The sequence below is a fragment of the Camponotus floridanus genome, unplaced genomic scaffold, assembly GCF_003227725.1.
Source record: "Camponotus floridanus strain SB8 unplaced genomic scaffold, Cflo_v7.5 scaffold95, whole genome shotgun sequence".
NCBI lineage: Eukaryota > Metazoa > Arthropoda > Insecta > Hymenoptera > Formicidae > Camponotus > Camponotus floridanus.
Window position 1 is genome coordinate 268,114 of NW_020229866.1, and position 26,464 is coordinate 294,577.

The 26,464-nt window shown below is 40.5% G+C and overlaps 1 protein-coding gene across 5 annotated transcripts in view; it reads right to left on the reverse strand.

Annotated features, from left to right (window-relative positions):
* Positions 1-8,472: 8,472 nt before the first annotated feature.
* Positions 8,473-26,464, reverse strand: part of LOC105255718 (frizzled-2) — a 94,424-nt gene continuing 76,432 nt past the window's right edge. For all 5 annotated transcript variants that reach the window (XM_011265168.2, XM_011265170.3, XM_011265169.3 and 2 more), the window contains one exon: positions 8,473-12,951. In XM_011265168.2, coding sequence (XP_011263470.1) covers positions 10,613-12,925 — 2,313 coding nt within the window. In that variant the 5' untranslated portion in view covers positions 12,926-12,951 and the 3' untranslated portion in view covers positions 8,473-10,612. The remainder of the gene's footprint in view (positions 12,952-26,464) is intronic.

The window sequence follows — 26,464 nt, forward strand, 5'->3', positions numbered from 1 at the left end:
TGGTAATAAAATCAGTTTCTCTTTATAATTTTTGTTCGTATCTTTTCATATGAGAGCATTAATTAATTTATTTTTTACATCAATTTTAATTCAAAGCAAGTGTTAAAAAAATTATATGTGTGTTCAGTATTTTCAGATTATTGATTTTATGATTCAATTATTAACTATTATTGTATATATGTCTTCTTCTATGTATATTTTGAAAAAAAACCAGATAGAGAGCTTTTACATTGCATTCATTATTTAAAAATATTAAAATTCTTAAAATATTTCAGATAAGTGTACATCATGAATGCAATTTAATAAAATTAAAAGCTACTCTCGGATTTAAAAAGATAATCTTTAATATTATCAACAATTCTCTCTTAGAACAACGCATTTTATATCAAATATGAACACGAGTTGTTATTTCGATAAATGAAGAGAATCATATCCTTATTTTATCAAACAATTCTATCCTTTTTATTGTTTTAATTATCATAATTTGTCACACTTTGTTTCCGTCGTTTAATAATATAACGGACTATAATTAATTGAAGGACCCATGTTGTAAGGAAAATACATATACGCATATTTTAAAATGAAATTACTAATATACATACATGTCTTATTAATGCATGCATGTTTTATTAATGAATATGCAGTTTACACGTGTGATAAGTATCGGAACATCTAAACCTATGAATATATGGTCGAGTATGAGCTTATCATAATAATATTCTCATGGGAACACCTTCGAGAAGGCAAAGTATTAGCTTCGTGAGGGAGGATCTTTCCGTTGCAAGGAGAACGGCCGATCTCAGGGAACGCATGCTTACGCGAGCGTTGCAACGTTACCCGACACGTGGGACGTGACGAGAGAGCGTATTAATCGTTTATGGAGCGTGCAAATGCAACATTGCCCGCGACCCCATAGCTTTCTGCTCATTCCCGTTGGTGCTCGAAATCGGATCAAATCGAAAGCAATCATCGCGCACCGATTCCCGTCGCTAATTCGAAATGCGTATTCGATTTGTCGTCGGTCGCCGACGTCGCCGCGTTTGCGACGTGAATTAAAACGACATTTGTCGCGAGATATAGCAATAATCCCGGCGCGTCGATTATTATAATCGTCGTAAAGATCGGACATACGCCCAGGATGACGCGTCGCTCTTTTACGATCCGCGCGATAATAAAATACATCGACAAGCGAATTCCAGTCGAGCTAACGTTGCGGAGCGAGTTTATATCGCTCGTCACACTCCCTGCTCGCGTGCGTCTTCTCCTCCTCTCCATCCGTTTCCTGCCTGGATGACACCCGGGTGTCGGATTACCGTCTTCCATTTCTACGTAGGTGTTCGAAGGGCTGGATTAATCCCGGACCGACTTTCGAGTCCGATGGCTAAGTCGCAGTCGAAGACTCGGAATACCAAAGATAGGACTTAGAACTTACAACGACGAATGAGTCAAAGTTTCTCGTACGAATTGTCTATGACGACAGTCTCGTCTCATGTCGTGCCTCTCGTCTCGAATAATGTCTCGTAATTATTGTACATTAATTAACGAGTATTGTTACAGACGGCATTGTAACATTAGTTCCCTTCAGTCATTTGAGATATGTTACTCTGTTTATATCCCGGATATAAACGTAAACGTTATTTTTTTCTAATTACAAAAGTAAACATTGTTAAATAAATAGTGTCAAATAAATATTTCGATATTTCTTTAACTAAGAAACTCGAAGGCAGAAAGGGATTGCCCTTGTTTCCCGACTGTGACGTTGCACAGCTACGCTGTGAACATCTTTATGTACGAGACGGAAGCGGGTTCTCTTCCGTATTCTGGCAAACTCGCAAACTTGATGAAAGCGTTTCAAATATACGCGAGCATATACATAACGAGCAATCCCTAACTTTTCCTCGGTTCTCCTCCTTTCATCTAGTCCGTCTCAATCTCTCACGAGCGAGAAGAGGACGACGCAGACATCGATTGCAGTTTATCCCGAGAAGCAAAACGACCGATTGATCGTGCGTGAAATGGAATTGCTCTCGGGCACGAATGTAGACAAATATTGATGAGATGATTGAATATCAATGTGTTGTTAAGTTTCATGTGATATTTTAGTTACCCAATTTGATATACAAAAGCGTTCATGTATGTCGAAATTTAATATTCATTTAAATAATATCAATATTATGGCAATACATATCGATATTCTTGCGAGTACTATCAGTTCCGGGACAATTAATGAATAAATGTAGCATGTTCAAACTGTGTATAGCATTATCGAATTAACAAATTTCCACGTCGGGTAGTATGCAATTAAACGTATGAAATTATCGAGGAATGAAATATTTTCAATGGGGTGAATACAGATTTGTTATGTATGTATCAATTACCATCATAAAAATTACATATTTAAAATCACAGTTAAACAACGATAGATGAAATGTCATAAGAAAACCTAACTAACTAATTTCATAAACAAATACCCTATTGGAAAGTTTTGCAAATAAGGTATTATACCTGCATAATTGATCAAAGATCATCTCGTCTATTTGCAAAGCTCGTTTCTGTCATTGTCTACCACGTGCACTTTGACATATCTCTTTTTGTTCTCGCTTCGTAATTAACTTAGCCAAAAGTTTGCTAAAACGATACAGTACGATTTTGCGCATATACAATATCGTTAATTTTCAGATTTATTGGAAAAAAGGTAGTAGTCGCGCACACATGAGACGCTGCTGGCTAAAACCGTACCCGCTGTGTGTGGGCGTCGTAACTATGTGCGTGTTCTGTACTAACAGATTCGTTATGGTTCGCGTACGTGAAGTGCGGATCGCCAAACGGCGTTGTAAATTCATCCTGATAATGCGACCGCGTAGCAACGCATCTTGCCTCGTAAGACATGGGCGACTGCGTGTCACTAATGTACTTTATATCGCTGTTGCTGGCCATTCGGACTAAGCCATAACATGAGTAACGCAATTTATGCCTGAATTTTGACAATTGTTCGTGAGAATAAAATTCTCTTTTTTTGAAACAAAATTATCACTTCGTCATGCGTTGCATACTGTTAAAAAGGCTAATCACATTTGTAATCAATTATTAGGCTTGTTTAAGTCTTATTAAGTCAAATTGTATTTATCTCCGAGAATAACTTTTTCTTGAGAAATTAGATAAAAAAAGCAACAGATATGTAATAAAAATTAGTAAATTATATAAAATATAAGAAATTTAAAAAAAATAATAATTATAAACTCTTTCATATATGTATGTACGAAGAAGATATTCGCTACATGCAAAAATTTTAGAAATAAAAAATTATTTTAAAATCTTTTTGACTCTCATCCACTTGTAAGTTTTCGATTACACAAATATATGTAAAAATTTAAACGCGACGTAATCGAATTTTAAGACAATTTTTTTTATTAATACAAGATATTATTCACGGTATGCAATTGCATTCTTGCGATAATCCCCGATACAATCCCTGCGACGCCTTTATTATGCGTCATCGAACGAATGCGTGAGGCCTCCCAGGGCAAAAAAAATTAGCATACTTAAGCGAGATACATATCGAGAACACCCAGAGGGTTACAGTGTTCAACTGTCGCCACCCTCGCTCGAATAATCGCGAGAGTGTCGTGGTACACGATAAAATATCATACAGGATGCGTAGCGCATATGCGTACTTCGTTACGCTTTATTTTCTGTCTGCTCCGCCGAGCAGAAATTATCAGTTCCTAAATAAACTCGAATATTTTGATTGCGCCATATAAATGACGATAGATAATACGAGTGTTTTATACGAGTTATAATTTTTCATATAAAATTATACGTAAATTTTGGCATACGCAAAGTACTTTCTATGAGTTCCAGGGTTCCATCGTTCCGTGTTGCTCTCCTGGAATGCGAGATTTGGCGCATTTACCTCTCGCAGATCGATCCACGAGAGATGTCGGTGACCGAAGTACGTCGGAACGTCCCGGAGCGATGAGATGGCCGGTCGAAAAACAACGATATTATATCCGGGATTCTGGGTTACGACGCGACGGACAGACGCCCTTGTGAAAATATTGTCTCAGCGCGTCGAGACTTCGCGGCAGGCTGATATTATTTCAGGGCCGAAATGACGAGGCTTCTTCTTCTTTGTTGGCCTTAACGTCGCCACCTAATCAGGTCTAAACGCTATTCGCTCAACGTGAACGATCGAAGGCGGAAGTCGCGTAATTCATTATGAGACAACGTATGCCTTCTCTCTTTCGGAGAATAAGTAGAGATGTTAACTCTGATTTCATGTAATTCTTTATAATACTGCTTTTATCATTTAATAAATTTAATATAAAATTGCATGCTATATTTGTCTCATCTCCTTGATATCGTAAATATAATTAGAAATTTTTTTTTTGTATGAATATAATATTTTATCCAAATAAATATGCTGAATGTTTTGCTAAATGCTTTTGATTATATTCATACGCTTCTTTGATATTGCACAAGCCAAATGGAAATAATTATTTAATTAATGCGATCTTATGGTAATTATAACGGAGGAGTTGGTCATCAACGCATTTAAGAACAGACAGAGACTGTCCTCTCTCCGTTTAATCGCTTCCAGAATGAATTAATCATGAGGGATCAACGGCTGCCAATCTCCTTTCTCGCAATTGCAGCGGAGGATTAATGCTCTAGGCTGATCTAATTTAGAAGAATTTTTCGCCAGAAGGTATCGACGTATATCGTTTTCGGTAATCTGAGTTCTGCGAATGCAAACGAACGAGAGGGCATGATATTCTCGGGAATTTTCAATCGATCGTCGTTCGGGTCGACGCGACGTCGACCTTTAAAGAATCATATTGCACTCTACTCTTGTGTATCATTACTCTTCATATATTATTACCATGGAGATTGATTTCGCGGAGAAAAACAAATCGAATTGCCGCTATCACGGCGGCCGCGCGCGACCTTTGCCATTGAGACAAGAGCTACTTATATACTCTGAAGCGATATACAGGGTGTTTTAGAGATGTATGATCCATTCATAGATTCTTTTTTTGTGTCAGTTTTATAAAATAGTTTGTTTAGTAAAAATTTGATAAAAGACGAAAAATTTTGTCACACAAATTTATCAAAAATATCTAAGTCTTATTTTACATGATTGATATTTAATAAAAAATGGATTTTTTTATTAATTTTGTATTATTTTGTTTTTATCTCATCATGAATGCTTAAATTTCAATATCTAATACTTCCAAAAGTAATTTCATATTTCATAAAAAAAATTAACTACAGAATTGTTAGTCGAGAGAAATAGTGGTGATTCTACGATACCCTGTACATATGAGAGCACATAACGAAAGAATGAATGCAAATGCAATCGGTCGGCCGATATCCGATATCGCCAATGAAACCTCGATTTTATGACTCCACGGAGTCAATATAGCGCTGTTATGCGACGTCTTTCTCCCTCCCACAGAAAATAATAATTCACATTCGGTCAGCTCGAGATGACAACAATGCTGAGCGTTTATTTCAATAACGAGGCACGATAACCGTTTACGTCTCACGACTCCCAGTTCAAATTAATTATTAGCCAATGAGCGAGTTATCAAGTGAACTGGCCATCGAAAGGAACGAAGAGTGATATTTCCATGTCGTTAAGTAACGCAAATCGAAATGGCTGCATTATTAATTAAGGCTTCCTTCTAGCATAAAAGAATATTGATTGTAAAACTTTTATTGGAGTTTCAATTATAATATCATTTCGAGACTTATCTATCACTATTGATTAATTCTGTGTTATCTCGTTTATCAGCTTAGAGCTTAAATTATTACGTTTCGAGTACTTTTTGCTAGAACTGATTTGAGATTCTATTAAAAATAACCTAATAAATTATAGTAGACAGATTTTATATATTCTTATAAATAAGCAGTTAATAATTTGAATGAGATTTAGATTAAGTGTAAGATAAATGAGATGTCAGGATTGATTATATTCTCGAATATAATTACCATCTCCATTAGCATAAAAAAAAGATCATTGATATCAATAATTTTACATAAAGAATTTCAAACAGCTTTGCTTGCACGTAATATTAATCAAAGCTAATTTCGTATGCAATAATTAATGCTCATTTGGAACGTTTACGATACTGGCAATCGATCTATTTTAATGATAACATTTTTCATCTGCAATTAAAAGTAGCATGTAATTCGATCAATGAATTCAACCACAATTAGAAACAGTTGCGAAAGAAAGAGAGACAGAGACAGAGAGATCCTTATCTCTTGGCCCAAGTAACCAGACTGTAAACGCATAATGCTCGAAGTGAACCATAAATTTGAACCACAACCCTTCTCTGCCAGTGCGTCTCCTTCCATTTCAGCCCCATTGCACGGTGACTCACGTTATGGGGGTGATTCGCCCCTGACTCGGCTGGCGGCGTGCCCGGTGCAGTCGTTGTCTTCTTCTTATCCATAAGGTTACACGAAGAATACGAAACTTTGTAACGTAGCGATAACTGTGTAAATTGTATAAAGAGGATCGAGATAAATTTCCTCTTTAAAATGCACAAGTTTGTAAGTTATATTAAGGCTATGTTGAATAAAGAGTACTCTTCTTTGAGTGACGCTTTTCGATTAGTGGAATAATTTTGATTTACATAAGATTACTGTAAGATGAAAGATAAATTAATTTAAATAAAAATGTCACTCTTTCTAAGAACAACAATAAAAAAAACAATAAAACAAAACAAATAAAAATATAAATGTTATCAGTAAATATCGTATATATAAAAAATATCTATAAATAAATCATTGTTTTACCTAGCAGCGGTGAGAAACGCAGATCCGTTTTTATCCGTGAGATGCAAAGCGTCGATACGCCACGCCCTCCAGCATCGCGCCGAGGGCCGAGGAAAACTGGGGTAAGAAAAACGAACGATGCCAGGATGGGGAAAGGGGAAACCGTCGTCGACGAGAGGAGACTGGAAAGCACAACTGAGACGCAAGAAAATTAAATAATAATAAAATGTATTAAAAATCGTATACATTTTGAATATACGCGTATGTATATACACGCGGACGTGTCTGCATATATATATACACATACTATATATATATATATATTATATTTATATTTTTTTTGCCGACCGACCGAGAAATGGCGATCGTTTTTCTTTTACATCTACGGTTACTATGGCAACGTAAAAATTGTACAAAGCGACCGATGCGATGGCGGCCGCGTGTGAAACTCGTCGCGCGAGTCGAGAACGTAAAAATGCTTGGACGAGGAAAAACGCACGGATGAAAACTAAAGAAGGGAAGCAACAGAGAGAGGCTTTCGATATATAGCGCTTCGGTGAAGCGCGGATAATGTTGCGGAAAGACGACTTTACGTGTCGGTCTCGGAGAGAACACGTGTTCTCGAAACACACACTCGTGATACACACAGTATTCTCTTTTTTATTGACAATTAGTGTGACAAAAAGTAGCTTACAAATACTTATAAAGACTCCTTCTCGATCGATTTCTCTAACATCACTTGTCAATAGATCCATTTCGGGGATCTCTCACATATTTGTGGGAGAGAGAGATCGCTTTTCGAGTATATTCGCACATTCTGGCATGTTTCTTTCTCTCTCGCACACTTTCGTCAAACGATATCGATTATTCTTCTCTCTTACTGGTTATGTATTGGCGTGATATGTGAATACTAATTATAAGACGTCTTTACTCTCCCGCTACTCTATAATATTATTACGCGTGTATGTTCCGTTTTGGCAGATGTTCCCGTCGAAAACACGACGGTTAACGCATTTAAGTTGGATGAGGCAGTTTTTGTTTTTCAGTCCTTTCGCTTTTGTGCACTCTCAACATCTCGTAAAGAAATACAGTTGGCAGTGATATAAAATTGTGATGCCATATCTCTGTTCTCATCTTTAGCCATAGACAATTAATATGCATTATCACATATTATAATACTTTGATCGGAGGATTTGAAAAGCCCGATATATGTTATCTAAAATTCTTGTTTGAATATATATATTGAATATATATATATAGACATATATATATATTGAATATATATATTGAATAAATATACATATATTGAGAATAAATATATATATATTAAATATATATATATTGAATATATATATATATGAATATATATATATTGTCATCATAATTAACTTTCAATATATCCGATTGTAGTTCTATTACGAGATGCCGTAGAGTTTTCTGATTCAATTTTTCTTTCTACAATTTCCGGTACTAGAAAAAATTCTGGATTTACGATACTGCTACGATAGTGACAAGACGTAGTCACACGTATAATATGTATTTGAGAGCTGTTACTTCCGTTATATCTCGCGCGTAATCTCACGCTCGGGGGCTACTTCTAGATCGTCGGGATTTACATGAGAATGACATACGCGCACGTGCATAATTTTCCTCCACCTACTACGTTCGGGGTACATGTAGATTTCCTTTCGCGCTTCTTCGTAAACCGTCCTCCCTTCGTAAACCACCATCTCTTTATTTCGCCATCGCCTATCGTTCATCCTTCGCGACACGTGCATAAAGGAGCCGATCACCGCACGAAGTGTGTAGTAAGAATAAAAAAACGCCGCACCTCTCTTTTTTTCTCCGTATCGTAGGTTTCCTATGAAGATCATAACTTGGTGTAGGTGAACGGGATAAGAATCCGGGACATGCTCTTACTTTACGATATAAAAAAAGTTCGATCTAGTACATCGATGTGTTAAATTATATTGTATGATCTTCGCGAGGCAGACCTATATTATGTATACTTATATATGTATTACACATTTTTGTAAATGCGTACTGTGGACCTAGTTTTCACGACGATCGTACCCTCGTGGCATATATAATGGCGCTTGATCGGTCTACTAGTATTGCGGAAGCAGATCTCAAAAATATCGATTAATTTGAATCGTGTTATACAAATTAAAATTAAATTATTCTTATAGTAAACTCAAAATATAACTTTATACATATAATTTGATAATAGTATAGTTACATACTAATCGAATAAAAGTATTCAACAAAATGACATTTATGCCAAATTTCATCAACTTTCCTCAAGCTTTTCTCAACAAAAATTAGATCGATGATTTATCAGTTCTTAACAGTTTGAGCTCAAGTTTGAAGAAACTTGATGATTAATAAACTCTAATTAAATTGAAACAAAAGAAGTTTATTTGATTAAAATAAGATTTTTTTAAGTATAAAAGAGAGAGTGATTGAATGTGATCTGTCTTTGTCTGAGAAAAGTTGGCAAAAGCGACGGAGTCCAGTTTAGCTTGACAACTTGCATAAAGCGTCTCAATTATAAAGCGAACTTGTCTGGTTACATAAAGTGCGGCAACTTTTGGCTAATAAGGGCTTGCAGAAAGATACAATGTGTAACGCTTGCCACGAGCACGATCGTCCTCGCGTCAACACCCTACAACATACCTGGCGACCGTTTTATTTACAGCATCAATTAACATCTACGAACAATATTTACAGTAGTCCATCCCACTTACTCTAACGTCTGTCCTGTACACTCGCTTTTGCCCATCATCGCGCGTTTATCGCGAACAGCGGCAGCTTGCTATCATCGGAAATACTTTCAAAGTTTCGCAACTCCTTTCGATTGCGAGGAGTGAACGAAGAATTAATATGAAAATGGATTTAGCATACGTGACATCGAGGAAAGAGCAGTTTCCTCCCTTCAGGAACGAGAGAAAAAAGAGCAGGCTGCCGTTTTCCGCGTTGCATCGCATGTGTGTACATTCCCGACATGGCTTTTTATGGCTAGATTAGATAAATAGACGAGACGAGATACACGTTAGACGGACACATTAGCGGACTTTACGAGCACCGCTTTTTACGAGAAGAATGTAAGAAAGATTAAAGAGAGATAGATAGATACGGATAAAGACAGATCAATCTATTGACACCACGTTCATTGCTATCGTGCGCACGCGTATACGTTCTCGCGTGTCACTGAGTTTTTCTTCTAAATCACAAATCTCACTATACCGCGGCACTCGAGCGATCCTCCCCATCGACGATGTAAAAAGAAAGATGTCGTTCTACCTATTCAATCACTCACCGAAATTCCTTCTTTTCCAAGCTATTTTCGCAAGGTATAATTTCCTCGCATCAATCAACAGGATGAAGACACTGAAGAAATCGATGGTCCAAGCTGAAGAGAGGATTCCTCGAGATTCCCGCGGGAGAAGACATGTACAGGCTAAATACGTATATCGGTAATCGAGAAGCACCGCAGCCGCTCGTCGTTCAAACTCCACGTGCGTCTCCGCACGTGTATCTTCCTTCACACCTCGGTGGCCTGCGTGTAGGAGGGCGCGATCCCGTGCGCCGGCGTCAGCGGCCCCGTCGTGGACGCGAGCGATCTCCTGGAGTAGATGGTCGCCGCCGAATGGGGTGTGTGCGGCGCCGTATGCGGCGCCGTGTGCGGCGTCGCGTTGTGCCTGCGCGAGGCCGAGGCGAAGGGCTAGATGGGCCCGTAGTTGCTGAGGGCGGAAGGTCTCTCCTGCTGTAACTGCTGCTCGCCGCATCCAGCGGTGTTCATGTCGCCTCCCGCCGACTGGTGACGTCATACGTGTGAGAGAGGCGGCTGCTTGAGTACGTGATGATGCAGGTGATGCTGGGACGCGCTGGCGACGCTTCCCGGTGGTAGCAGAGCGCTGCCCGGACCAGGCGCCGTCTGATACGGCACCGCGATGCTGCGACCCATGACGCCCTTGATGCCGACACTGCCGATGCCGCTGCTCATGCCGGTCACGCCAGCCACCATGCCGCCGCCCGCGCCCATATGACCGCCCGGACCGCGATTTCCGCCGAACAAACGCCTCCATAGCCGCTTCCAAGAGTCGACCGTTTTGCCACTCCAGATCCAGACGCCCGAGGTGCTGCCAACCGCGAGAGCCATGAAGTACTTTAGCATCAGGATGGAATACAGCGGTCTCGCGCGCGGTCGACAAGGACATGCCAGCGAGCTGAGCCACTCGTCCCGGAGGGATGATTCGTAGATGTGACAAGCTAATACCGCGCCGGCTGGTAAGGTGTAGAGAACGCTGAACACGCCGATTCGTATCATAAGCTTCTCGAGCTTGTCGGCCTTGGCGCCCGGCTGGCGTTTTATCACGGATCGAATTCGAAAGAGACTCACAAAACCGGCCAGTAGGAAGCTCGTGCCCAGCAGAAGGTAGACGAATAGAGGCGCTAGGATAAAGTTGCGCACTCCTTCGGGAGCGACCGTGCAAACTCCGGCCACCGGGTCACCGGCGACGCCACCCGCGACATACGCCCAGACTGTTTGCACGGTCGGCGCCAGCCATGCCACTAGATGAAAGTACTGCGAGTACGAAGCTATGGCCTCGTTGCCCCATTTCAAGCCGGCGGCGAGGAACCACGTAAACGCCAAGATTACCCACCATACGGAGGAAGCCATGCCGAAGAAGTAGATCATCAGGAAAACGGTGACGCACGTGCCCGGGCCCTGCGCGCCCGATTTCAACGCCGGACCGTCGCAGGCGATTTCTTCGTGGCCGAAAATGCTGCGCGACAGATAACCCACGGACACGACGAAGTAACAGGCCGATAGAAAGACGATCGGTCGCTCAGGATACTTGAAACGCTGGGTGTCGATCAGAAACGTGGTGACGGTTACGAGAGTGCTGGCGGCGCACAGGCCGCTCCACAACGCCAGCCAGATTGCCGCGAACTCGCGTTCTTCGTTGTTGAGAAACGCGCCGCGACACGGGAGGGCACAATCCGGCACCCCCGCGATCTCCTGGATGATGCTTCGACCGATGCCCCCCATCGACGGTGGCGCTGGAGCTGGAATTACCCCACTTACGGCCATGCCGGTTAATCCAGCTCCCGTGTTGACCCCGGTGCCGATTACGGTGCCGCTGACGGGGCTTATCGGTCCCGGTATCACGCCACCCGCCCCCAGAGGCACGAGGGGCGCTCTGCATCTGCACGCGCAATCCCTCGTCCTCTCCCCTGGGGGATGTTGGCAGTTTTTTTGATTCTTGCCCGGCTTGCAGCGAGCCGGTTGCGTAGTTTTGCTGGGCCTCGTGGGCCGCGCCGGTGGACCTGGCGGACCCGGGACACCGCCGCTTACCATACCGCCGTTACCACCGCTAGGTCCGGTGCTGCTGCTAGTGCGATTGTCCTGCTCCATGCATAAATTTTCCGGATCCTCGCCGTGATTCGGCAGACGCTCGCATGCCATTCGCTCCGGCCACGAGAAGCCGTATTGTTGCATAAGAGGCGCGCAACCCGCACGAGCTCTCTCGCACACACTGCGACAGGCTGGCAGCGGTTTCGTATATTCCGGCAAGCAGATCGGCGTGTACATGGAACACAGGAAGAACTTGAGATCCGGCGAACACTTGATCTCCACGAGCGGCCAGAATTGATGCACCTCGAGACCAGCTTCCTCCTGGGTGTCATGATTCAGTTCATTCGGCATAGCGGTGAGATTGTAACCGATGTTACGACACATGGGAATCGTAATCTCCTCGCATCTACCGTTCCCGTTGTTGCCACCCCCTATACCGGAATGTCCCCCGCCGCCGCTATTTATACCGCCCCCACTGACGCCGCCAATTATGCCGTTACCGCTGTTTCCGCTTACCCCGTTGCCACCGGAACCGGAGCCATCGGACACCACGCCGATCACTGATGATGAGGAGGACGAGGATCCGCCGGATGAGGACGAGGACGACGAGATTGCTGATCCCGATCCGACGATGCTACCCATTGGATTCATCGCCGATTCCGATTGTACGTTCGACAACGTCAAGAAGAGGAGCAACGTCAAGAGGCTCGTCATAGTTCGTGCGGGAAACAGCTTCGTCCGTCGCGCGGGTCTCGTGTTCAAGGACATATGGTTCATGGTTGCATAGCTCGCATAACTGCCGCCTGCAACAGTAAGCAAATGATACTTATTTATCATTGTCGTTTTCACAGTGGAATTGCTTCTATTATAAGAAGCATAGAGACGTGGCGCAAACATGTTTAGTCATTGTGTCTCTATAATTTCAGTTTTACACACATTGATAATTATAATTATAAAACAATAAAAATCTAAAAATATAAAAGTATTTTATTTGGGTTATGGGTGTAAACATAAATAAATAAATTATATTTTCTATTTTAATATATATACGCAGTAGATAAATTTATGGAGAATTTACATTAATACTTAAAATCTTATGAATAATTTATAATCTCTTTTATATATGTGATACATATTAATCATCTAAATCATTTCAATAATGTTTTCTCCAGCATCAAGAGAGCAAATTTTCGCTAATAACTCGTTTCTCCGAATAGGATATCCATATGTATAATGAGAGAATATTTACTGGAGATAGAGTATTCAACGCGTTCCATAGAGAAACCGGGAATACCAAATAGACTCGAATTTAATCTCGAGAGAGAGAGAGAGAGAGAAAGAGAGAACAGCCAGCCGGTCGAATGCACGAGCCGCTTCGTTTGCAATTCGGACTATCAAAGCACAACGCGGCCGTTTCGGTAACCCGGTCGGGTAACTTTGTAGCGAGTCGTGCTGCGTGTATCCGCGCTGTTTCGTAAAAGTTCCGAGCCGGCGATCGATGCCTAAATAGCCGGCCGGTGCGGGATGCGTCTGGCAGCTCGCTCGACCTTAACGAGCAAGGGCGTAGCGTTCGAATGTCTCGTACATAAATCAACGTCGGTGCTTCGATCGCCGGCTAGATACCCGGATCCAAAACCGGTACGCTTCTCGCAGAATCGTGGGGTGCCGGGACTTGAGAGGACCCGCATAAATATTAAACCAATAACAAATAATAAATGAACGAGAGAGAGAAATAAAGTCTCTTATTCGTGAATAAGAAATAACTTGACTCAAATATAACTTTATATCGTCGACAAATATCGTATTCGAATAAAATTTTAATTAATAATACGTTTATATAATTATATAAATATTGATCAGCATAAAATATTTTTTCAAATTGTCGCTTTGAATTGAAATAAAAAGTAGATGACGCCAATAAATGCTACTATCTTTATTTTATTCGCTAATGAGCTAACTAAAAATTCATTCGACAAATGCAGTTCTGTTGAAACGGAAACTCGGAGGTCGGAGGAAAGGGTAGGGGGGGAACGCAAAGGCTAAAGGGCAAAGAGTGAGGAAGATAGGACGGAGGTACGACGGGAAGGAGAGAGAGAAAGAGAAAAAGAGCGAGAGTCAGAGAGACGGAGGGAGAAAGACAGAGGGGATCGAAGCAGTCATGGATCTTATAATAGTCGACCCGCGGAAAACACGTGACCGGAGCGAAATGTTATTGTAGGAGGCGGTGTTAGTTTTACCGTTTGTTAACTGTGCTAACGCCTCGACGCGGGCGTCGCTATTTATAAGACGCCGTCGCGAACGGCGTGCATTTAACCACGTTGAAATAAAGGAAGAGAAACCGCTACGTGTGTGGCTCGTATCCCCGATACGGCCGATTGGCGTCCGCGCGTACGAAATGCATCTGTGAGATGCATCCGCTGCAGCTGCAGCGCGAGGCTTCCGATGCCTCTCAATAGAGTTGTACGCGTTCTCGATTTTCGCTTCGTTTGCTCCCGAATATCGTTAATTCCTCAACGAGATACGCACGCATATCGAGCATGTATCCCTTCGATATTATTCTGCTGGTGCACATTAATGTTGCAGAGAACGCATTATTATAATCATATTGCACCGATGATATATTCCCGTATCGATCATGTAGGGAATATTTTCGCTTTTGCAAATATTATACGAAATCTCATATTTCTTGCGTCATTTTAAAAATAATTATTTGATTAGCTTACCAAATACATACGAAATACGTACGTTTTGCTTCTCATATGGCTTTTTTTACCGTTCATTTTTTTTAGAAAAGGATTATAAATAGCGATCGAAACTACAAGGATCGTATGTAATATGATGTATCGATTTTGGTCCTGTGTATATTAACAAGCGATTCGTGGAACTATTATACACAAAACTTATTTGATGAAATGAATATCCATTAATGTATTGCATAAAGCAATATGGGTAATATGGGGAAAGAGGCAAGAGGGATTCGGCCATGAATCATTTCAAAATCTAGCCTCTGATGCCTGGAATATATGGGCTGCTGGCCAATGTTGTGTTTGGGTTACCATATACTTCTCTTTTATGGAAATTTCATATTCTTTTTGCTCTTCCATGTCCATAACTAGTTTCTATGAATAACGTGCGCGGACTCTCGATTACGCGATCGCGATTTGTTCCTCGGTGCGAAACGCAGCTAATTAAAGTTTATACATATTAATATCTTACAAATCCTTTTCAATATACATGGAATTTATTTTCAGACATGCTCGATCGATCGTATATCAACGCGAGGTCGACCGCTCGTTTCCCATCAGCGAATTGGAAGAGGAAAAAGCGTCTGCAAAAGGCGCGCTTCTCGCGTTAAAATGCAACGCGTTTATAGCGATTTGTCAGTTGTCGATCCGTCTCTTGGAGAGGTTTTCAATTTTCGCAGGGAGGATATCTCAGGATTGTATTCGCTCGTAAAAGGGACAAGCAGCGAGGCATAAGAAGAGCGAGCGGCAGTTCTCGGCGAAATATCGCGCGAGATTCTTTGCGAACGCTGTTGCTAAAGATACGTAAATCAAAACGCGCGGCGAGATTTATAGCGAGGTATGGATAAGGTATGCGTTACGCTCCCTCGTTAGTTGGTAAAACTGACGGCGGTCCAAACTGGTGTCGGGTTTTATATCAAATCCCGCGTCACGAGCATTAATCACGAATTCACCGCGCTCGCCCCCGCCCCCGAACCCCGGCGAAGGCTAAGAAAAACAAGGAACGGAACGCCCGGCTGTCTCTCGATGATTTTGCATCATCGACCGAAAGAGTTTTCATAGTCGTTTGTAGAAATAATATGAGGAAAATTCAGCTGTATGTTAAATCTGTGATAAACTTTCATAATTAACGTGACAACCGAGGTTTCTCGATGATACTATAATTTAAAGAATTTTTAAAAAATAATTTGAAGAAATTTTTAAATAATTTTTTATTAAAAAATTATTTAAAAATTTTAATAAAATATATTGTAATAAAATATAAAATTTATAATTTATAAATATAAATGTAGAATAAAAACGATAATATTTCTATTATGTCATACGAAAAATGCATTGAATTTTATTTCAATGTGCAAATCTGCGTGACCTCACGAAAGAATATAAATATATTTTAAGCAATTTTATACACAGGATGCACTGATTATCGATTATGTCACAGAAATAACTTTCATTTGAAATATGAAATGGCATTATTCCGGTATGAATAGAACGTTTGATGTAAGCTATATATATGGAGAGTATCTCAGGACTTGGCATAGTTTACGCGCGCAGCAACTTCCTTCTGGTATCTATCTTCCCCGACAAATCTGGACATCTAAACTTGGCCTTCGAACGTACTCTCCTTCTGGACGAGTTTATTAACGATGCAACGGTACGGAGCGTGCGAGAGGCAGAAAGGGAGAGCCTAAGTCGCGCGAAAGCACCGATAACCGGAACTATTTGTTAGAGCCCCCGGGAGCGATACGCACATTCGCGCCCGACTACTGTATACCTCGGGCCTTTGTGCGAATATACACAGTACGCTATCAGACGTCACGAGTCATAATATACAGGACATTTTGAATACGTATCCCGTCGCTTCTCGTCTTTATAATAGATATTTTGCGCGCCAAAAATCAGGGAAAAAAACCAGATTATATAATTCTTGAGTAAAGAGAGGCATTACAGGAATTTTTATCTAACATAAATTAAATTTTATTAGAATAATCTCAAAATATTACGAAAATTCAAATTTTACGAGTGCAAATTTTTCTGAAAGAACGTAATGGCTACAAGAAAAATATACAATGTATCATGTTTACCCTCCAATACGACACAAGAGATACATCTTTTTCATGCAACGCGATTATGGGAACACTCAACCGCCGATAAAAAGGAGGATATTTCCAATATCGCGAACCTCTGCGACTGAAAATACGGTCTTTCTTGCCTCCGTTCTTCTCGCATATCCGCTGCAGCTATGCAAGACCGCGTGCTGTTAGTCGATTCCCAGAATACACGCATAAGATCGGATTTACCAAAGCCTGCGTAAAAGCGTGGCACGCTTGCGATGGTATATACATGGGGTGTTCCGATTAAATTTTCGTCAAGCTTTAACATTCTTTGATCAATTTGGCAGCGGCTTTTCCCTCGTGACAGTTCAAACGGAAACGTAATTATTGACTCGATCAATCTTGAAAATTAAAGGATTCGAGGCGCTTACAAAGAGCAAAGTGCCATTTTCGATCAATTTCAGGACTTTATTTCGATAAAATCTTGCTCCATCAAGTATATATCGAATAGATATAATTAAATATTGTATAAATAAAAATGTTAGCTTCGTGCTCGCTCGATTAGCTACACATTTATATCTTATAATTGCGTTGACGTGGCAAGCTGCAAACCGCACTCGATTCATCACCTTTCATTTCCTCTATTTTCATCTCGGCACCGTTCAAGCGCGATAAGGGAATCGTAACAGCCGGATGATACATCGCTCGTTCAATCAGGATACGAAAGCTCGATAATCGCACCATCGCCGAGTATCGGGGTGCACACGCGGCGAGCATATCATTTGTCCAAGATGAAGTTCTGCCTACGTGTAATCGTCGACACTAATGCTTGTCGGGGCGGATCTTGATATAACTATTTCCTGTCTCGAGTTTCCTTTCTGTAACGTCTGTTCGATGTGAAACCGGAGGTGTAGCAATCTTTTTCTCGCGAGCGAGCACGCGCTCTACACTCATCACGTTCTCAGCAATCATCGCGTTTAATACAGCGAGCACTAGGTAATGCGAAAACGCTTCTTTCGCGCGAGCAACGTTGGACGTTGTCGTATCCTGTTCCATTGTGAGGCGCGAGTCGATGGACTCCAAGTCGGGGCATTTTTGTTCGCTTCATTGCTTTATATTTTGGTTATAATTTTTAAAAAATTGCTAAAATATTGGTTAAAGTATGCGTCGCGAGCACCTAATCTCCTTCTATTAAACGTTCCATAAAAGGCATAATTTATATGTATAAGATTTTCTTCTCAATTTGAAATTAAAATTTCAGATAAGGACAAAAGAAATTAAATTACGTATATCGAGTAATTTACAAGTGAAAATTATAATCAGCTCAATCATATCTTTAGCGCGCGTTATCGCCACGCTTATGTAAAGTATACCAAGCCTCCCATAATAACGTTACAACGTGTCCCGTGTGCGTGGAGAATCCCAATTTTATATACACGGGCTCGTAATAATCTCCTGCGGGGTCTGGTAAGCAAGATTGTCATGTCGGGATACCTTTTATCTCCCTATAAAACGATGTAAAGGCGCGCGCGCGCGCGTCCGCACACACCTTGCGGTCGCGAATACATAAAGCGTACGTAGGTGCTATCGCGGGATTGTGCGGTCGCAGAAGCGAGGCGGTAAGCGCGATATCTTTTGTTCCGACGCGCTTATACAAGGCTGCGCACACCTTACAACTCGCGAGTAAACTGCGCCCGAGAAGGATCACCGATCTCGTCACGCCCCTTTCTCCAACGTTCCCCCATCCCTCGTCGCCCCTCGCTCACCTTCTTCCCATGTGTACGCGCGCTAATTAATCAGGGAATGAATTATGGATTCATGCGCTCGCCTAATTGGATCCGTCGCCCCGTGAAGCCGCGAAGCGTTCGGTCTCGGAAAGAGCGCTCGCTCTCACCTCGCGATTCACCTTGGCTCGCGCTTAAGAGAGAGAAAGAGAGAGGGAGAAAGAACACTCGCGATAATCGCAGCGGTAGTTCTGACTGCATCGCGTGTTGCTATCGACATACATATCTCTGCCATCGAGACGAGTTTATCGATGTATCGCGTGTTGCCCGAAACTTCGCGCTGAATAGCATCCGCCCTATAATGAGTCGATCGTTAGCGAGTTATCGTTGAGGAGTTTTGTTTATTTCGATGGAAGAGTGGGACTGCCGGAAGAAAATTTCGTTTTAAATAGACTGTTAATGAGGAGATTTTTTTTTAAACGCCGCTTCGCCGATTATAAAATTCGGTCATCGACCCGGCCGAGTTAATTTCGTCAAAGCGAAAATCGCGAGCCGTAAAGTTAAGCGAAGCGGTCTAGATTCTTTGAACGGCCTACGCGATCGTTTGATCAGTTCTAAGAATATCGGACACAGTGGCAAAGGTGGAAGTCGGTCGCCGCTTTCGAATATATGTATCTCATCTTTCGTTAAAACGGCAGCGATGCGAAAAAAAAGTGGCGTCTCACGCTCGTACGTCCCTCAATGTTTGATGGAAACATTGATAAGGTATACGTACGCGCTCTACCGTGTTTTTAACGATGATAGAAAAGCTCGCTTGGCTTTAACAGGGAGAAGACGGCAGGAGATAGAGCCAACCTGCAAAAGGAGAAGAAGGGCAAACCATGGAAGATGAACGAGTCGTTGCCACGTTCGCTATTTACTTTTCACATGCGACGAGCAGCATTAGCAGCGACCATCCAGGCGCGTCTCGACGCGACAGAGAAGCCAGCTGTGGAACCGGCCAAGTAGTTTTTCCCGGAGAAAGAGAGAGATTCTCGCTCTCTCGAACGATGATGAGCGCGAGCGAGACGAGACTTTAAAACCGTAAATCATCGTCCTTACACGTCGCGCGGATGACGGTACGTGTGGGGAAGCGAGAAAGCAAAGAGATGCTCGGAGAAAAAAGGAGGAGAAATCGGGAGAGAGATAAATGGGCAAACAGGTAGACTGGATGAGATGCGTCGAGATGTGGAGGGGATTAAAGAGAGAGAGAGGAGAGAGAGAGAGAGAGAGATGCTCGTTATGCGGCTGCTCTCGGTTTCTAAAACTCGTATCCGGGATGATCTGTCACCTATCTCTGACATTTCGACCCCGATCGAAGTGTCCCACCAAGCCTTTCGGATGATTATGCAAACTTCGACGAATGCGCGAGGTTAATTTACGTTTCGACCTTCGATTATACGCATCAGATAACAAGATTGTTTCACAATGATATTTATCGCGCAACAGCCATGAGATTTTTAATTTTTTGTTTCAGTAATACTTTAATGTGTCTGTGTAGAATTTTAATTATGTCTGTGTGGAGTTTTAATTAAATCTTTTCAATTTTAGATATTTATCGTTTTTCTCTATGCAACTTTTTTTAAATTTTATTCTGAATCATCAATATTTAAAATTTATTACAGCGATTTTATTCATACTCAGTAATGAATACGGTATCTTACTGACGTTTTGACACAACGATATTTTTCAAGGTAAGAAATATTCGAGATGCTAGGGATGAGTAGAATGCATTCGACAATGCGCCCGGTGCATTGAAAGGAGATTCCGCAGTCGGCCCTTAATTAAGATCACAGCGAAGCCCGACTTATAGCAGTGTCCTTTATGAGCGCTCTTAACGCGACGAGCATAGATAAGCGACCGGCTTGGGACGACGTTTACAAGCATCTTGCGAATAGTCTCGCGCCGTTTAATTACTTGTAAGAATTAAAGTTGTATGTCGTAAGTCTCCGTGTTGGTTTAAGAAAATCCGAAGGAGAGACGAAAGAGGGAAAACTATAGTGTAAATCTATCTAACTATAGTGTAAATCTAATTATTCTCCACGTAAAATGATCACGGCCAAAGATCGAAGTTTGCGTATCTGCATAATTAATCTGCATGTTGTTGTTCATCTGGCAATTATCTGATATGAAGATCGCGTTTAATGTCATCATGGACTGCGAGAAAAGAAAGAGACAAGAAATTTTTTACATTGTATTGTACACTTTGCTTTTATGTTCATTATTTTATAAATTACAAAGGAAGACTTTTTTCTATTTTTCCTGATCATTTTTCATGTATGATTTATAATTTAATATCTCGTAAATTTGTACGCTTATGTTATTATTAGTATTAAATCTTTCGTTTTCTTTGTATTATAACAGGATTTTTGATCTAATTTGTGTTTAAAATTTTTTTACGTTGCTTTAATAATGATTTCTTTTTGCCGATATTTTATATACAATTAGCTTGACTGCGTTGGCGTACATTGTATATGCGGTGTGTGCACGAGTTTTAATCGATGTCACCTCGTTTTACCGTGCTAATTATTTTCCGCGCCTTAGAAACCCACGGCACTGCGTCGTCACGAGAATGAATGCGAGTACAAGCGCGTGGGAAGCGCTTTCCATGAGACAAATTAACGACATTATCGCATCGGCTATCTGCGGAATTTGCGCGTGTCGCGATGATAATCGGACCGTTGTGGGAATTTTACAAGCTCGATAAAAGATAATTCACGCGCTAGTTTGCGTACCGGAATTAACAAATGTACGAGATTCAAAGTAATTTTCGCAGAAAGGTTGTCTATACTTGCCTAGAATTATGTCTCAACGTTCATCAGCGTTATCACCATTTATTAAATTCTAAGAATAACGGAAAGATATGAATATATTTTTATTACACACATATATGTTACTTTATAAGCACAAATAAAGCAAAAAAAAATATATACTATCGCATTAGATAGAAACATAATTATGTATAAAAATTAAATTTTAATAAGAAATATCAATAATTATCAAAATAATCATACAATATATATATATATTAAGTCAAGATAATCGAATGATAAGATCGAACCTATGTGATAACAACAATAAAAACAACTGCAGAGATAAAGTGATAGCAAAGTGTCGAACTATTGCGAATATTAGGATTTCTTCGCAATCATGATTCCGTAATTGAATTAGATTGTCGTGTTTACTCGACTTTGCCAACATTATGGAGAATATATAGGAAAGTCAACAAAGTTAAGATACGGTTTATTTGTTTGAGAACGCTTGCTTTTCCCTTTGAACCTGCAAATCAATTTCCTAAATCCGATTTTTAATTATTATTTATACACATCTGCAAACATCCGAATTAAAAAATTGTCAAAATTGGATGTTGATGATTAATCATTCCACATATATTAATTCGAATAATCAGGAATTTTTAGAGCGAATTAACATCGACGATTAAATAATTAGAAATTATTAAACCTTTAATCAAAACTTCACACCTTTCGAAGTTAAATTTCGAATTAAAAAAATACCAGGTAAATATTAATATACATGTGCATATTTTAATATTAAATCAAGTTAATATAAAAATCAAGTGTCGGTGGTATCAGAAATTCCTATCGTATTGTTATCACACACATTTAGCGTCAAATGTGATATCATCTCGTTTCAAAGTTAATTTACTTAATAACGAAGCTCGTATACGAACGTGAGATGGGAATCTAACAGGCGTGTTTAGCGATAAGTGCACGAGTGGAATGCCGGCCGAAGTATGGTAAGAATTTCATCGTCGACGTTACCGAGACCGGGGCTGGCTCCCGCGCGGTCGACGCCTATGCAAATCGCCACCGATGCATCACGGAGCTGTCAACCGTTCGTTGTGTTCGCGATAAAGTTTCCCGCTCGTCGTCCGCTTCAACGGACCCGGGGAGAAACAGGCCGGGCACGACCGATATGCAACGCCTGTGTCGTCCCTGCTTTAACGTGCCCAACGTAAAACGAATCCAACACGTTTACACGGATTATCTGCGGGCCGACGAGATAAAGCGCATAACACGACGTCGACGGACGATAATATTTTCGAATCCCTCGTCGGATATTATTTCGATTGAAAAGTTAGACGCAAGTAAGTAAAGCTCCGTGGAAAAATCCTTCCGAAGGATTTAATCGCAAAAATGAGACTGATAATTTATGGGAAGACTGGGAAGATGATTTATTTATGACTTAAAATATGAGCGGCGGGAATTTTTATTCATACTTTGCACGCGTGACGTGATGCATGGATATTAATTTTCATAATATATATACGAATCGGAGAGATAAATCAATTCTAAGACTAAAATTTATTGACGATTTTAATAGATAAGGCACGCGAATGCATTACAAGTACTAAATTTGCAACTTTTTCTCGAAGTTAAAAATTCTTAGTCCAGATTCTTGATCACCGAAATATTGCATTATTTTATATGTCGACAAATTTGTACGCATTAATCTGCGAATTTTTGGGACAAGATTAAAAATGACTCGCAAACGAAACAGGTAACTTCGTCATTATTTTGCGTTTCCTTTAAGGAAATGCTGGCTTTTTCGCAGGAGCGAGGAAAAAGGAAAAAACCGGCGCAGCGGCGGCCTTTCTCTGGATCCACACATATGCATATGTATATGTATATCGCGAACGCGATCGGAATTATTTATCCAGTAGAAAAAATCTTATTTCGGTCGCGATCGCGGACTCTCGACGAGGATTAATTGATCACGGATAAGATGAGACCTGCCGCCGTGATCAAACGTGTGCTGACCAACATGGAACACGGCAAAGTTTGCTTTCTACGCTGCCGCTTCTTGTTCCGCAGCTTCCACAAGGAAACTAATTAAGATTCAGTTACGTTACTTACTTCCAGGGAAAACGAGGATCAGCGTAAAGTGGTTTTGTTGCATGATAAATATTGAACCGAACTTGAAATTCGATGGAAATACCGAGATCTTTCATCAATGTACTTTGTCTTACAAGAAAAGTATTTAACTCTAACGAATTTATAGGGGGAATTTATTCCAAAGTATAAATAAAGCCACTTGACGTTATTAAAAATTATACGGTGGAAAATAATTGATAGAAAAGATATCATCCCTCTCGCAAGAAACAGAGAAATGGAAATTTGATCGAGAAAGTGAACATTCCATTCATTCTAATCCTATCCATCTTTCCCCGGCGGAAAAAATGTTATTTATAAAGGAATATTCCAGAAGAACGTACGCCTGATTAAACTCTCAGTAAGAAAGAAATAAAAAGAGACCGCGCTCCAGACGACAAGAAATCTTATGGCGCAACCACGACGATGTTCCACGTCGTCGGCACTCGGTCGATAGTCACACCACCATCAGCGTAGCATAACCACCACCTCCATCGCCAGCATTACCACCGACGAGTCACCCACCCTCTACCGTAGGGTTCACCCTTGAAAGAGCTTTCCAAGGGTGGTGTTGCTATCGACCCAACCTTGCCTCCCACGAGAGCTGTATGCTAAATTTTCAGAATCAACGCAGCCCAGCATACTTCGGACATACGGAAGTAACGTAAACTATAGTTATTGAAAGATACACATATATGTATGTTACTGTATTCTAAAACGACAACGAGAAAGCTTTTCGACATTTCGTAAATGATTATTACGAACAAGATATATACATTGTGTCAAGAAAATTTTGTATCTCTGACGATGAGACCAAAATTCACTATTTTAAGAAAAATTCATATTTATATTTTTTGCAATATATACAATGCGATTCATGTAGACAGGATATATAATGGAATAAAATAAACATTTATTTTACGTTCTAGATGCACTATAAAAAATAAATTCATCATCAATTTAATTCATTAAACTTGTATAAACTTTACTTGTATAAACTTGGATAAACTTTATTTTTAAATGTATATATACGTTCATCAAAGGAATTTCTTTACTGAAATAATTTAAAAGAAAGCTTTTTTATTCTAATTTTCGATAAGTGTTTCTCAAAGTTGCAATTTCGAAAAGTAGCTTGCAGCAATACTTGCACGAACATTTTATTACGATATATTATGCGGCTTAAAGTATAGGTTGAAGGTAAAACGGTGAACAAAATCTCGCGCGACAAAATTGTCTGCCCTAGAATTACGCGTCCCGACGAAATGTCAAAGTTATGATTTCGCGGCACGCGATCAAACTGATCGCCGTAATCTTGTCCTTATTCAATTTCAGTTATCGTATATATATATATATATGCAAAGAATGATTGTTTAAAAACAATATGTGAGTATGTAAGGATATAGATATTCCTAATTAAATTTATATATAAATATATATATATGTGTGTGTGTGTGTGTGTGTGTGTGTGTGTGTGTGTGTGTGTTGTGTGCACAATTATTCTTTTATATATTTTATAAATTTTATATTATTCTTTTATATTTTTTATATTATTCTTATATCCTACTCTCTAAAAGTGAATCAGTGTATTATCACTGAAAAACAGGAAATAGTCACTGATTACAAGCAGTTATAAGTACGGCACTGTAAATCAGTGATAATACACTGATTCACTTTTAGGGAGTAATATTTTTTCATGGTTTTGTTGTATCTTTATAAACCGTATAGTTATGTATTATTGTTGCTCCATTGTGCATTGGTAATATATCTTATTCTTTTCTTCTCTATACATATTCTGTTCTTATATCTTCCGACCCTCCCGCGTCTGCATCTCGTCTGTTTCTCATCCCGCTCAGTAAATCAGGCAGCCTGCAGCGCGAGAGGCGACACTCCGTTTCTTTATTCGCGAAGCGCGCTGCTTCATGGAACGGAGGGACCCCGCTGGATTCCTGACCGAAGAATCACAATCGGGAATCTCGTGGCGACCCACGGGGGTCCTCTGACCTCCCGAGAAGGAACCTCCGCGTTTCGATGTAGATTCCTGTAGTCTAGTGAGGGAAAAGGAGAGGGAGGCGGAGAAAGGAAGAGATAAAGTCGACTGAGATGGACAAATGAAGGATGAGAGAGAAGATGAAAAGAAGACCAAAAGGCTAACTCCCCCCCTCCCCTCCTCGCGTTTATCTGTCCTCTTCCGGCTGTTAATTTGCAATTAAACGACAAACGACAAGAGATGGCCAGTATTTTTTCTTCTCTCGATTATTTTCGACGACGCTCACGGTTGTCGAGATGTATTTGTGATTCCGAGGAAACGCGCAGCCCACGCGTTAGCGAAACGCGCGAATTATGCGTTATTGCGTAATTACACTAAGATGCGGTGATCTGTCTTTCTCTTGCATAGGAAATGCGGGGGTGGTACATTGTGGGTATCGCGACAGCGAGGGCGGGCGCCACGGGGCTGGGTTGCACCTACGTGGGTTAATCTAGATTAACTTAATTTAAATTTAAGCCCCCCTCTCTCATATTTCTCTCTGGAAATATTCATATATTCAGTAACCACATTTTTTTTCTTGGTATAAGCGTAGAATTTATATTGAGTAATAATGCAAATAATTAATGTATATGGAACGCTCTACGTGAATCGATTAAAAAATCATGCGATAAATATTTAACCGATTATGCATCGTTGAATTTATCGAATATCATACCTATCGACACAATTTAATTAAATATTGCAAACATTGGTGTATAAATTAATACGAAAAGAATGTTACGCAATAAGTGGGAAAGATTTAATTTCCTCACCTACATAAGTACTCCAAGACGGGATGTGAAAAAAAGTTAACGATTGCGTAGCCATTAACGCGTG